At 47.5% G+C, this 14,777-nt stretch overlaps 4 protein-coding genes across 4 annotated transcripts; 1 reads left to right on the forward strand and 3 right to left on the reverse strand.

Moving 5' to 3' along the window:
• Positions 1 to 813: 813 nt before the first annotated feature.
• Positions 814 to 2,209, reverse strand: N7509_000060 (Amino acid/polyamine transporter I; the record flags this gene model as incomplete). Its single annotated transcript, XM_056624707.1, has 5 exons — positions 814 to 1,177; positions 1,236 to 1,404; positions 1,470 to 1,748; positions 1,805 to 1,881; positions 1,968 to 2,209. The coding sequence occupies 5 exons, from the start codon at positions 2,207 to 2,209 to the stop codon at positions 814 to 816; spliced, it is 1,131 nt and encodes a 376-aa protein (XP_056494808.1).
• Positions 2,210 to 3,466: 1,257 nt separating this feature from the next.
• N7509_000061 (sugar O-acetyltransferase) lies at positions 3,467 to 4,263 on the forward strand (the record flags this gene model as incomplete). The annotated part of the gene is made up of 3 exons (XM_056624708.1): positions 3,467 to 3,570; positions 3,634 to 3,876; positions 3,930 to 4,263. The coding sequence occupies 3 exons, from the start codon at positions 3,467 to 3,469 to the stop codon at positions 4,261 to 4,263; spliced, it is 681 nt and encodes a 226-aa protein (XP_056494809.1).
• A 1,448-nt stretch (positions 4,264 to 5,711) lies between these two features.
• On the reverse strand, positions 5,712 to 7,057 carry N7509_000062 (DUF2252 domain-containing protein; the record flags this gene model as incomplete). The annotated part of the gene is made up of 3 exons (XM_056624709.1): positions 5,712 to 6,034; positions 6,063 to 6,360; positions 6,392 to 7,057. 3 exons carry the CDS (start codon positions 7,055 to 7,057, stop codon positions 5,712 to 5,714), a joined length of 1,287 nt encoding a protein of 428 aa, XP_056494810.1.
• Positions 7,058 to 12,920: 5,863 nt separating this feature from the next.
• N7509_000063 (fungal specific transcription factor domain-containing protein) lies at positions 12,921 to 14,717 on the reverse strand (the record flags this gene model as incomplete). The annotated part of the gene is made up of 2 exons (XM_056624710.1): positions 12,921 to 13,995; positions 14,065 to 14,717. 2 exons carry the CDS (start codon positions 14,715 to 14,717, stop codon positions 12,921 to 12,923), a joined length of 1,728 nt encoding a protein of 575 aa, XP_056494811.1.
• Positions 14,718 to 14,777: the final 60 nt, after the last annotated feature.

A 14,777-nucleotide genomic window follows, 5' to 3' on the forward strand; every position in this document is an offset into this window, starting at 1 on the left:
AATCCCGAGTTCCACAAACGGACGAAGCACTTCAATGTGAAATTTCACTATCAGCGAGCCGTGCTGGATGCAGGCGAGATTGAGCTTCAATATATTCCAACTGGGGAACAGGCCGCGGATGGTCTCACCAAGCCATTGGGACCTACGGCCTTTGCCAAGTTTTGTAGTCTCTTAGGCGTCAATGCTCCAGAGATCTCGAGACAAACCGCGTGACGGCGCAGGCGCTCTTTCCACTTTATTTTCCCAACATGGGTTTTGAGTGGTTTTACTGAGGCCTGAATGCTCTGCGCGAGTCCAGTATCGCCCTGCTAGCAAAGCGATCCTGAGGGGGAATGTTGTGATATGAGGCTGGTGCAGATCAGGAATCAAGCCGAACCATCGGAATTAATCCCGAAGTATGTATACGAAGAACCAAGTTGATTGGAAATCAACTTGATCTTCTCGCTGTATATATAGCCTCATGTTTCCCTCTGAATAAATAACACAATTCATACCTCTGAAATACAACAGGTTCAACCGTGGGGAACGTGCTAAAGACCATCGCAAGAACCAACCACAACATGGCGGCGATGTTCACGACGGGCCCCCACCGGTTCCCAAGATTAAACGGGCCCGATCCAAGCCCTCGGATGATTGGACTCGAGGTACGGCGGCCATAGAGCAGCATAAAGAGAATTGGTGAAAAGTAAGAAGCATACATTCCCAGGATGGCCATGGACAGAACGGCGTTGAATGCAGTGGAGCTACCAAGGTAGATCAGTCCGAGCAGCATCTACAAAAAGGACACGAGTAGCACCATGCGGACCGGAACCTTCAAAGTTGGGTTGACTGCTGACGGAATTCCGATGCTGGCAAACCGTTGTCCCGAGCGAAGGCCCACGCCGTGCGGCTTGTGGAGGTCACGCCGGCTGCGTTTGCGGCTAGCGCGACCAGGCTAATGCACAGAGCAAGAATCGATGCCCCGGCTGGTGATCCAGTGACGTTGAGGAAGAGCTGCATGAACGGGAAGCCGACCTTTGACTGCAGAAGACCGTTGAGATCTCCCAGCGCGAACAGTAGGACGATGGTGTATACTAGACCGATGAGTCCGTTGATCGCAACGCTTCCGATCATAGCCAAGGGGACATTTCGAGATGGCTTAGGAAGTTCTTCGCTCAGGTGACAAGCTGCATCATACCTGTTAAGGTACACGAGTGTCAGCGGCCTATTGGACTCTAGGGAAATGGGAATCATACCCGAGAAAGGGATATACGGTGCTCAACAAACCAACGAGCCAGGAGACCCCGTCATTGGACCATCCGCTGCTATTGGAAAATTCAGTGAAGACATATGTTGCAGTATGCTTCGATGACATCGAGCCAAGGACTGCAACAATGACGATAAAACCTACCACATGCAGGACTCCTGTGGTCCATATTAGCTTGTTCTTGGATTTATCTCGCGGAGCTTCTCGACAGCGGGTGGCTTACCTGCGATGGGATTGGTATGTGGTAGAATCTTAAATCCCCACACATTCACCGCAGTAGAATACGCCAGGATCGCCCAGTAGAACAGCATGCCCTGCCATCGCAGTGGCACATATGTATCGAGATGGTTGAGGGTAATGAGTGCCTGCAGCTGGAGCCCAGCCGCGAAAGCAGCGGAAGCTGAAAGGACGAGCTGTCCACTGATGGAGATCCAACCAGTGAACCAGGACGCAGTGGATCGATAGGACGGTGGACTGAGACAATGTACCCAATGATATTGTCCTAGCTGTATATCAACAAAAGACCGACAGCAGTGGAGAATGAATCGGCAGGCATACCTCCCGCAGTGGGAAAGATTGAGGCAATTTCTCCGAGAGAAAGCACAATAAAAACCGTTCCGATCAGGGCAATCAGGCTGTACAATAGGAAATAAAAAAAGGTCGTTAGAAAAAGAAATGCAGGTACTCGTGGTGTAGGGGGGTCTCTCACTAATTATAAAACAGACAGGGGGCGCCACCGTTAGTCAAGGCCGTCGCAACGACGGATGAAAGAGCCTCCCAGGTGGCCATCAATGATATCTGTAAGCATACAATGGACCAAAGTGAAAACTCCCGGCGGAGCTCTTGCACTTTATCCGGCGTAATTGGCCTTCCTACGAAGAAAATCCAGAGCAAGGATTCGATAACTTCCTCGAATGGTGTGTTGATGTTGTGGGAGCGAGGGGGAAGAGCGCGGAGGGGCATTTTCGACACTCTGGCCTTGTTGTAGAGATCAATTGAAAGCTAGTGTCCCTAAGTCCTCAACTAAGTTGACATGATCCTTTCAAGCTCTGAGTCTAATTGAGGTGATAGCTAAAATATTTCACATATTTCACTCCTTAATTCGACACTAGATTCCGCATGAACATTGATAGACCTATGATCTCCTCAGAATAAACAGCGTGCTCTATCGGATACAAATTGAAGGTGAGTCATAGATCGTTGTCCAGTGACGAAGTAACCTATCCAGCTCTGAGTCGTCTATTTCCTCATCTAGTGAATTAATGGAATTTCCCCCTGCTTCCAACTCATATACCGACTGCCTTGAGACTAGACCGACATCCTGGGTAGCACACAAGCTCATGGGCTGATTTGCTCCCGAGATGCTATTTTGCTTTGCCTCCATCCGAATCGCCTTCTCTCGGCGGAGCCAAGGGCAACAAACCAGGTATAACGGTGACCAATAAGAAATGTTGGCCAATCTAGGGTTATGTGATTAGACCGTTTCGGGGCACGATTGGTCTTTGCATTGATCAGAGCCGCTCATTTTTGAAGGTTTAACCTCGTGGGGCTGTGGTTCCTCTGAACGGGAGGGGGCATTATCACTTCTGTAGGGAGTTTCAGGGCCGTCGGTTGCATTTCTCAAGGCGAAGTTTAAATCCAAAGATGACGATGATGAGCTTCAGCATTGTCAGCCAACGACTGTTCTTAATGGACGCAGTAGGAGAGAAATGAATGTATGACATACCAGTGAGGATCGTGTTCGGAAACTGAGTCTGTCAGGCGGTCTCCCTGAAAATCATCTCTTTTGTAGACTGCGACACGTTCGTCGACTAACTGCTTAATAATTTGGCGTTGGCGGGTAGAGGATCTGGAGAGTCACCCGCGGGTGAGTGCCTGGTCTAAAGGCGAATATAGACTTGGCATATTGCATTGAAGTTTCGCGGGAATCGCGCTCTCCTCCGGGTTGCAGGCCCGCAACCGAGACCGTCCCTCCGCACGTTCGTATTAAGCAACGGCTCCGTGTCGTATCGGTTCATCTGCAATATCGTGCCGTGTTACATATCCTCCCATTGGATAGCTAACCCTGATGATCTCTAAATGTCAGAGCTACTAGAGGCGATGACTATCAAGATGGAATATATAAAGATTGACCGTTTGCTCCGCGAAGAGGTCTCATCATAAGGATCACAGAGAATTCTCACAGACAAAGAAGTTTTTAAAGTCACCTCAGGGTCCAATATGATCCCCAAAACAAACAAGAATTTGGAGGTAATTGCCAAGGCTCGAGGACTCCAAAACATTTGCTCGGGAGAAGAATACGAGCAAATGATAAGTGGCTGCTTGTATGTTACTTCCTTTTGCTGCCTTCGTTTAACATCTAACTATTGCCTCGACTTCGAGCGTAGATATACCCCCCTAGCACCAGAGCTCATAGAGGGTCGATCACGAGCAAGACAGCTCACTGGAGAGTTTACCGCATTTCTTTACGGAGATTTCACTTCAAGAAAGACCGCTCACCAGAGAGAACTCGAACTCGTCCTCAAAAAACTCTTCGGTTGCACAGGGCAAAGCATCTACATTGAACCTCCTCTCTTTGTCGACTATGGATGTAACATCAGTATAGGCGAGAACTTTTATGCCAACTTCCAGTACGTGCCCTAACCCGATTGGGAACGAGTTATTTAAGACTCCGTCTCTTTAGCCTTACCATTCTTGACTGTGGATTGGTGGTGATTGGGAACAATGTGGAAATCGGCCCGAATGTCAGTATCATCACTGGAGAGCACCACACCATGATCGAAGAGAGAAGAGCTAATCGAGGATATGAATTTGCACGGGCCGTCTTTATTGGAGATGACTGCTGGATCGGTGCTGGTGCTATCATTTTAGCCGGTGTGACGGTTGGCTCGGGCTGCACGATCGGTGCCGGCTCGGTCGTGAAGGCAAATATTCCGCCTTTTAGTCTTGCGGTTGGAGTTCCTGCACAGGTGATTCGTTCAATCCAACAAGATACAACTGTCAAGGACATAGCTTGAGAGATTCAATTATCGTTCGGCTTTTCAGCTCTCTTTCCGATCATCTTGCAAGATGTGGCTTGTTGCGTAACCGGAACCCGTGCACTCGCGTGTGCCATTGAGCTGATTGTGAGCCACCCAGCCAGGTGTGAAGCATTCCTGCTCTTTAGAATCTTGTGGTTTAGAAAAAGGATGGGTCTGTTCATTCAAAACCTTCATCATGTTTTTCCATAAAGTGTAGCGGTGGTATCTTCCGTGCAAATGGTGGTGAATTAGCAACGACATTACTCTGGCGGCATCCTTGACCACCTCTTTTGCCATTGGATTTTCACCACTGTACCTTTAGCTCCTGATGGAAAATGAAGCCCCTGATGGAAAATGATTTTCTTAAAACAAAAAGAAGGTGTTAAAGAGGGGGTGTTCACGAGAGTGCGGGCTTGAATGAGACCCAACGGAAATTTTCACAAGCATTCCACCACCGAGCCTTCCGCGCAAGTACAACACTCAAAAATAAAAGGTTGCAGAGGAAAGTAAGTCTGTGTGCGACAGGAGCCCGTAGCACGCCTTTAAACACGGAAAGATGCCAGGAAACACTCACTATACTGTATTATAACGTCCAAAATCTTGATCTTTACTGGCGAGAATCACGGGAAACTCCAAAGGCCTTTGTTGAGAGGCGAGAAAGTTAGATGTTAATTGATACAGCATGGAGGCAAAGGCTGGTTATTCCCCGGGGAGATTCTGTTGAGTGACCTCGAATCATCACAAGCAGGACTGAATTCCGGTTCTTGTTGACAGTGATATTCTTCGGTAGATAAGCTGCCCACTAAATTTTACTGGTGCTTGAGGAAATTGACGGTGCAAACAGATAGCAACAATCTAATCTTGCGACACGAGCAAAGGGTACGGTAGTTGACCTAGTAGGGTCTCCCGCGGGTGATCGGTAGCTATCGTGAGTGAAAAATGAGCTTTGAGGTTCTTGTCTTCTTCTGGAAGTATTTAGATCGGCTTTCTTCGCTTCAATCTGACAACTCGGTCTCCCCTCCCATACGGTATCTTGAGCCGCCGCAATAATTTCAATGGGGACAACACTACTTCAGGCGAAGTGGACAAATCACAGGCGACCATGTTGCTATGGCTTTTCAATAATATTTATCCATTCAGAAAGCAGAATCTTTACTCCTTGTCGACAGCGGATGAAGATGTTTTACAATTATAAGTGAACCTTTCACAGAATGAAAAGTAAGTTCTTATAATATCGAAGATGTGCAAGACAAGGGAAGACCTCACTCGTATCAACTTGATGAAGCCTAATCTATTATTAATAGATGAAGGGCATCATAAAAAGGACCCTTGTAGGCCTGGCTATTAAACAATTGAAAGCTATGTCTGATCTACTAGGCATAGCGATGAAACATCCATTGGTTGAACAGTGCAGTGAGTACACCTTATCGACGACAAGAAGAGATTCAATTTTCGCCATCAACAGGCGGGCCTGGAATACGGCCATTGCGGAAGAGATCCACGAATATGTGATGGTCTCGCCGCGTCTGGGCACTGTACTCATGCGCAAATGCAACAAGGACATCCACAAAGCGGCCCTCATCGGTCATTATAGCTTCATCAATGGCTTTCTCAGGAGAAAATGGCACCAGTTTTGAGTATCTGGCATTATCGTCTCCAGCCCCGTGCATCATGGCAGTGGCCGTACCCAGGTCAGCAACCACTGCCGCCATCTCTTCCAGGTCGTTGATATCGGACCAGTCCAGGTCCACCGCGTAAGGGGAGACCTCTGCGACCAGCTGACCTACGCCATCTACTCTCAGTCCATCCGAGCCATGCGTCCGCTTGCGCCTGCAGAGCGCGCTGCGAGATGACAGTACGGTGACCCTCGTGGTGGAAGTAGGCGCTGGGTGCGTTCTCGACGTGCCGGGAGACCGCTGCAGCCGCGGACTGCTTCATGTAGATCACCATATCATTCTCCAGCGCCTCGCTCTTGCCCTCCAATAAGAAATTGAATGATGGGAGACCTGCAGAGCCAATACCCACACCTCGACGACCCACTACATCCTTGATGCGGTACATGGTGGCACAGTCATCCCTTGACTTGGGAAGTGTCTCGAGATAGCGGTTGAAATGCATCCTCGACTTTCTCTCGTGTGACAGAGTCCAGCTCAATGGAGCCACCGCCTAAGGTAAAGCGCCGTTCGGAATCATGGATTTCCGTCATCGAACGGAGCAAATCGACACGTGTTTGCCTACGGGCTGAGCGTAAGGCATCCAGTAAAGGACCCTTGGCGGTATCTAGGGTAAAGCGAGGCACCTCATGTTGGTTTGTGCAAGTGGCTAGGGAATGAATCCGCTCGCGGTAAGCTGCGGTGTATACCTTCACGACTCGGGTGATCTGCTGGTCACTGAGAGCTTTCGTGTAACCGATTAGGGCGATTGAGGCTACAAAGCGCCCGATGTCCCAGATGAAGGGGCCAACATAGGCCTCGTCAAAATCGTTCACGTTGAAGATGAGACGACCCTGAGAATCCATGTAGGTGCCGAAGTTCTCTGCGTGCAAATCGCCATGGATCCAGATTCGCTTTGTTTTATCATCTAAGAAGGGGCCGATATGCTGCTCCTGCTCGATGTCGTGGTAGAAGAGACAAGCACTACCACGATAGAAGGCAAACGCCGAGGCAGCCATCTTGCGAAATTTGACCTGGAATGCAGCAGGGTCCCTGGCGAGAAGGTCTCCAAATGTCTTGTTAAAAACATTGAGGATTTCTTGGCCACGCTGCTCGATGCTGGGTTTATCGATGGCCATTTTAGAGATATTACTTTTGAAAGAAGGTCTCTTTAGTTATCACACAAAAAGATGAAAGGTAATTGAAGAAGATATGACTCAGAGAGAGAAGGCTTTATACAACATCAGACAAGTGGGACAGACCGCGCTCTGGGGCAGTGCAGACTTGCGTCATGTCGCCAATCTCTTGGCTAAACACGAACCTTCGTGGATTTTGGGGGTGTCAGGCATAGCTTACTACCTTATTGGTCTATTACCTACTACGTGGCCCAACGCACTCAATACACTACAGCAATAATGTTTATCTGCAGGTCTCGATTCGAGATTTCTATCTCTTCTGTCGCCAAGGAGGTGCTTGCATTATTGGTTACATGATGCATTACATTGGTTTTCTCACCGACATCTACTGATGAATGCCTCACTCAAGCTGAAAAATCTAGACCCTATTCTTATGGTTACTGAGGTCATCCCTGGCATTGAAATCTCCCCGTGGATCTTTTCAATGTTCCACAACTGTTAGGACAATCCCCGGAGGGCGTCCTGATACGATAGAGATACGAGTGAAGAATGTGAGACATGCCTGATATGGGTATGATCATATTCAGACTAATCGCTGGTCTTCCTAAGAAGATCCAGCTCCTCCTTTTGAGGGGATCCTCTGTGCGTATGCAAGCAGGTAAGCAAGGTGATGTATCAACAGGCGGCCCCGGTGGTGGATAGGCACCTCCTCCGCATTTCCTATACCTCACTGTACGGTTGGCGTAACACAGTGCGAAATGATGATTTCTACATATTAGATTCAATATGGTAATACATACGCCGGTCGGTCTTCTGTATGACTTTCTCTCGGCTCAAGCTTGATCGCGTACTCTTTAGCAATATTCTGTATCTGAGGTAGTGTCGCTATATGTAAGCTTAATATTCGATATATACATCCCTAGACCAGTGCGAACATACATAATTGGCGGTAAAATCGGGAACGAACCACCAGAATAACAGCGATAGAAAGCGTAATTCTTCTAAACATATTTTGTGTCGGCCTGATCGAATGAAAGACACTTGTGGAGCTCAAAACGCTGATCTTGCTGGATGCGTGCCCGGAAGAACGCCGGGTAATGATTATTTGGAAAATGGTGGTTATGCTTAAGCAGAATTCGCGCTGCTAGCACGTCTCCCAATTTGGTCTAATGGAACTTGCTGCATTTACTTTCTAACAACGACTCAGGTTCGATTCCTGCAGGATACATTCAGATGACCTTTCATCAGAAAGACGGATCAAAACCCGCTTGATTTTTGATTTCGTGTTTTCTACGGTTGAATTTTACCTATTGCCAACCTCATGATTAAAATGAACCCAATTTTCCGTAGTCACTTGAGCATGCCGACCCATGGCAGCATCTGGGGGTATTCAGACGTCTGCTACAGGCGACGAGGCCGTACACTGACGCGTCGCAGCGTCTCGAGTCGGGCAAACGTGACATTCCCACTGACAGAAACATGACGGCTACATTTGAAGTCGAAAAATACGTCCTATCCACGAGTTATCACAAACCCACCTGGCATCTTCCGAGTAATAATTGAGCAATTGTAACCGTTGCGGCAATCGACTGGCCCTACTTTACGAGGCTGCTTCTGCTGATGAGTTCATGGCGTTCGGTGATGACATCGAGGAGGGAGCATTCGATCTAGCACCGACTATCAGCAGCTGACGCAAGGTGGTCGTTCGCACTCACTGTGCTCATGCCCCAGATGAGATCCCCTGTTACCAGCCGCGAACAGCATCCCGGCCGGACTCGTTGGAAAGGCCGAACCAGGGTTGTGTTTCACTGCCATCCGAAGTCAGCATGGTGTCTAGTGGCTGAGGAGTGGTAGAAACTTGCCGTAAATATAGACTGGCATCAGCATAGGCAAGCCAGGGACGATCTAGCAGGCGTCAGCTCGATCCCACGTGCACGAGGGCCCGGGATCACTTTGTACCACGGGGAATGGATATAGCCCTACCTACCCATGCACGGCTCTGGGCAAATCTGCAACCGTGTCAGGGCAAAGTACCACTGAACAAGAAATTCATGATATTTTGTTTGCGACAAACTTCGCCCCGACCTGAAAATGACTGCTCTCGCGGCGAGGGATCTAGGGTAGATCTAAGCCACGGCCTGTCTTATCGCTTGCTCAGCTGCAATCAGGGGTTGAAATATCTGGCCTTTAGATTATTGCCAATAGCTCGTTTCAATTTGCTGATTGATACTCATCGGGGAAATAGTTGTCTTTTTCCGTGGCCGTCGATTCTCGGCTTCTCTTCGTTATTCCGGATGCTCCGATGACTCGCTCGGTCAACAGTGAGGCCGGCTCATGGCCACCGACAAGCCTTCAGATCGGACGTGGAGCAGGAGGTTCATAGCCGTCAGAATATTGCGAGTCACTAATACATTGACTGTCAACCTTTTTCCGGAAAGGGTGATGCCGAAGAGACGAACTGAAAACACTTTGGAATTTTACCATGTGGTTAATCAGAGGGCATCAAGCCTTTCTGAATTGGACTCGCAAAATGCGCCAGGTGAAGTGGCCGTGTCAACAACGTCTTCAGAAACAACAAAGGCGCAGGCTTACTGGGAGTCAATGGTCCATCAGGTTGGTGCACCTGGCTTAGTTTCAAGGACGATGGGGAATACGGCTCGGCCGTGTGGGCTGCGATTTTGACACTTTAACTGCGACGAGAAAGATATATTAGCGCATATTCTGAATACCAGAAAACCACAATAGCCTCTGTGCCGAGACCCAAAATGCAACCCCTGGCCTTGGAAATAGACAGTGGCGATGATTAGGGTAACTTACCAGACATGGGCTGGCTCATGGTAAAACAATAGGCTTCATATACAGAGTCGTCAGCACAGGCTAACAACTCTCGAAATGGCCATAGTGATAGAAGCTTACTTTGCCAGCTACTACTGCGCGCGGAATTCGAGTTTGGTCGAGCTGGTTTGGTAGTGGATGGTTTCGATCTATGATAAACCATCAGTAGGTAGCTTATGGGGCTCTTAATTACTCACTTTCTTCGCAACCTGGTTGTATTATCGAGACCATTCCATTTCATTTGATTGAGTTCCCAGAGGAACAGAGACGGAGCTGATATTAAACATCTTCCACGTTAGCGTGGTCTCAAATGATCGGGCAACTAAACTTACCTGCCGTTAATAGATCTCAGTGTCGAGCATAGACGGACTAGGGGTGATACAACAGGTCAGTTTGATCACAAGTGCGTGTCAGTTCGGGGTCGGGTCAGTCCATACTGGAGGAGAGCAGCTGGCGCAGTCGAGAAGTGTTCGATATTCTTTGCTCTAGGATGACAAGTGAATATTTGAGAAAGACTACCCTGATGGCGAGGGATCGGGTATTTATATCATTGCAGCCGCCCATTCTACTTGCGTTGATGTAGTGATTGTTGCGAATTGTGGCGAATTGTGGCGAATTGTGAGGACACCAACACAGCTGACCCTCTAATTGAAGCTGGTTCAACATTTCATAATTGATTCAACGCAGTACTCGGGGGCATTCCATTTTTTTTCTGGTGCTTCAGTATATGAGAAACCCTTTCTTACTGTTGGCCTCGTTTAAACAGTCGTGGGGCTGCCGCAGAAAGGCATCGATGATGCGTTTCAACATTCACCACCACGGGCCCGTACGTTATTGCGACAAGTGGGGCGACAATTTATCAGGCAATTTCATTTCACTCACCGATGATGAGCGCGTTATTTTATTCAAAGAACGCCCCATCCAAATTTTACAAGCATCAAGCCGTGTTGCACTCCTGGCTACCTACTAGCCCAACCGCAGAATTATTCATGTTCATACAGCGTTGGTGTCTATCTTATCATATACTGTAAGAGTAAGATTATCACACCTTGTACAGTATTGTATGCGATAGCAGTCAGATACAAGTTACGGTGCGGCGTGGTCCTGTTTTGCAGAACCCCAATATGTATCACAACAGAGTCCCTTGTTCTCCCGCCTGATCTTGCCAACTCTCCTTTTCTTAGTTACATTTTCAGAAGCTCTGAAAATTAGAAAATGATATCAGCACAGTGCCTATGAGATTGCTGCTTCAAATCGGTCGTGACGTTGTAATAATCTGAAGTTACATCCATCCTCCCGTGTCAATACTCCACGAAAGAATGGAAGTGAACGGGCTGATTGTGTAGAGTAGCAGCTCTCCACAACTTATCTTTGGTTTAACACCCTGAATATACTCGGATATACAATTATGAATCGTTAAATAACTATCTCGTCCACATGAGAAAGCTAGAAACAAGCCTTATAGCCGTTTCACCCTCCTCCACTGACAAGCCACGTCATTGGGACCAACGGTATACTTGATTTGGCATTGATAATTTGAACTGGCTGATACTTTGGAATTATATTCTAATTTGATTCAGAGATGTACATGGAACCTTTTATTGCACATTACACAATGGACTGATTGTACATCGCCCACATGCTGGACCTTAATATCGTCAGATCTCCCATCATGTAGGCTCAAAACGTGGGAAAAATACCTCAAGTGAAATGACCCATACCTTTGAAATTGCGCCAAGAATAGCGGCCCCTAGCGATACAAGACCCATGTTTGATAGATGAGCTAAGATAACACGCAGAATTTTCCGGCCTTGGGTGGCGCCTTTGATTAACCAAAGGTACAGTACCATGCCATTTCACTGAGATGATCCAAGAAAAGCAGGAAGGGAGTGATGTAATGAATGTGATCTACCAGAAATGCCCCAGTCAATTTAACTAATACCTTTGACACCATAGAAGTCAAAAGCATATACTCGGCATACGACATGTGCTGATCGTTTTATGAATAGATTGTTGAGCTGCTGACAGTCGATGCGGAGAAACCGGGCCAGTACAGTACAGATAGATTAACTAGGAATAAAGCCGCACCATCGGAAATAATTTTCGCAGCATCTATTTGCAGAACAAAATTGATTAGAAATCAAATTGATTTTTCTGATATAAATAGCCTCACATATTGCTCCCGAAATAACATTTATGTGAATTGCAACGTATATAGTGGACGTCTTCCTTGGGTATTGCCTCTGCGACTGCAAATAAGTCAGGTTTGCATCAAAGAGCCAAAAAAGGGGGAAAATGAAAAGAATACTACAAGTCTCCCACCTGAAATGACGATGAACAAGATGTGAACCAAGGTTCTTATGTAGCCCCTGAATCAATCGCTTTTCTAAGCCCATAAGCCGGTCGTTTGTGCTAAACATTGTCACAATGACTTTCATCTCAGAATAAAGCTCCGGGACGGATATATTTCATCAATAAATGCCCAAACTCACCAGCTACTAAAAGGATCGAAGAACTAGAGCCTCTGTCCGAGACACTCAATAACATAGGCCGTAAGTAGATGTGAAGTCTAGTCTTCTGACAAAAGAGCAGTGGCCATCAGGCGGTTAAGATAAAATGTTGACGATATAGAGTGCAGCGACAAATCCATGTGTGAGGAAACTTGATATTCAATACCCTGTGCTTTCAATGGCTTGGTCTTATCATACCTCACAATTAGTTAGCAGTTGGGTCTTGGGATCCGTCAAAATCTGGGACGCAGTTATCAGTCAATGCGCGCGGATACATTGATCACAAAAATGTCAAACCATTCGCGCCCGTAGATTACAAAAGCTAGTTATTTAGCAGACTGGGGAGCTTGTGGTGATTGGCTTGGAAATCCAACATGGGAACTAAGATTACAGACCATATAAAATACTTGGGGGTTATATTTTAAAAGCCAGCTGGTCTAACAATCCTGGTTCTTAACTGTGAGCTTCGGCCGGCCGGTGGATAAGTGGGCAACCTCGGACAGCTATGTCTAATGAAATGTCTAGGGTTCCTGGAGCCCGAGATCAATCTTAAATTCAAGCTTTGACCCGTGCCGAGAGAGAAGATTCCTGCAAAAAAGCCATGCCCGCCGCGAGGAGGAATCCTTAGTGGACATCTCACCTATCCACCGGATAGCCTTTTCGACCTTCTCGCCGATGCCGATAGTAACACGGGAATGCAGCAGATCTTGATTGAATACCGCAATCAGGAGAACACTGGTCGATTGCATGATATAGTGGAGGACACACCACCATGGAGTGACCCTGTATAGCCAGGCTACGTCCACCTTCTCGGGCAAGAGGTTGATCATTTGCATCGCCACTTGAACGCATGTGGTCGCCAAAGTTTCGCAGACAGACCCGGGTTGTGGCAACCGAGTAAGACGGCGAAGACAAGGCTGTAAGATTATTAACTTGGTGGTATAGAAACGGAAAGCCAGGCCGATGCGTTGAAGTACAAATGGCTGAGCTTCAGCTAACTCTGTGGCATGGAACTCAACTGGCAGATGTGAGAACCAACTGTCGGCATCGTTATTGAAAGTTGAAATCGCTAGTTCAATCTCAAGCCACGATCGTCGCGCCGTTCTGGGAGCGTACAAAGTATTAATAGCCTCTCGTAAAAGGAATGACAGGTCTACCATGTATAAAAGCGATGGCATGCTATGAATAGGAGTAAGAGATGGGACATGAGCAGATTGCTCATCTGCCACTTCTGTGTTCGACCCATACTGTGCTGGATTTGTGTGATCCAATGTGTCCTCTCGCGCTTGTGCTGCGGGATCCTCAGCAAATACAGAGGTTATAAGGTTATTCCGGGATGCTTGATTGGTAATACACTGCACCACACGCTGAACTCCAAAGTCCTCTTCAGAGGGAATAGGCAGCGGTAGTGTGCAGTTAGATCGTCCGATACAAGGCGGCTGACCCATAATGACGCATAGGACCGTGTCCAACATGAATAATGCCCACCATGCCCGGTATCGAGTCTCGGGAAAGGCCTCAATAGTATCGTTCTGGCTACAGTTGAGTCCCATCGCCATAGCCGATCGGATTGCGACCGCAAGAAGCCTTGATGACCTGAAGAGAAGGAAAGACCAGAAGTGAATATAAATTATTAGCAGCTATATTTAAGTTCACATGACATACCGATGGACCTGACCAATCGAAAGGAGGTAGAAGGCAGTCAAAGCCTCGATCTGCACTTGCTGCAGATTGAGATCGTCTGACAATATACTGCCGCTCATGCCCAACCACCATGAGCGCGAAAAGTACACCGCATGTTGATTATGTTTCCCGAGAGACCGTTCGTCCACAAGTAGCGAATGTCTCGCTGAAATGGCCATTATGAGGTTTAAAATTGCCAACCATCGTTTCTCGGGTCGCATATTCCGGTTCGAGTAGAAAGAACGGTATTGGTTCAAGAATGTCGTCTTCTCGATAAGTGGGAATGTTGAGTGTACGGTCTGGAAATAGCCGTTGACTAGTCGGTCCGCAATGTGTTGGTGAGGGTATCCTAGCAGATCCACATCCTCGAGGGGGGCGATATTCGACTCATCTTGAAAGTAGTTCACAGAAGATATGGAAGAGGACTCGACATTTCCTCCATCAGGAGTTGCTTTACCCGAGTCGAGGTCACGGATGAGTCTGTAAAGCCACACTCTCTCTGAATGCTCACCCACATAGCCCATAGCCTGCACTCGTTCGTCGCAGTCGAAATCTTCTTTGGTATAGTCTATACCTCCCAGACAGGTCGCATTTTTGACGTCTGCGTGAGCAGAAAAAGAGCTCGAACCCCTCATTGGACCTGGAAATGGTAAGGCGCAGATGCGATACGCAAAGAAAACGAGGTTTTTGGCTTG

Source organism: Penicillium cosmopolitanum (genome assembly GCF_028827165.1).
Source record: "Penicillium cosmopolitanum strain IBT 29677 chromosome Unknown utg000001l:1.0-706529.0:1.0-706990.0, whole genome shotgun sequence".
In the NCBI taxonomy this organism is placed as follows: domain Eukaryota; kingdom Fungi; phylum Ascomycota; class Eurotiomycetes; order Eurotiales; family Aspergillaceae; genus Penicillium; species Penicillium cosmopolitanum.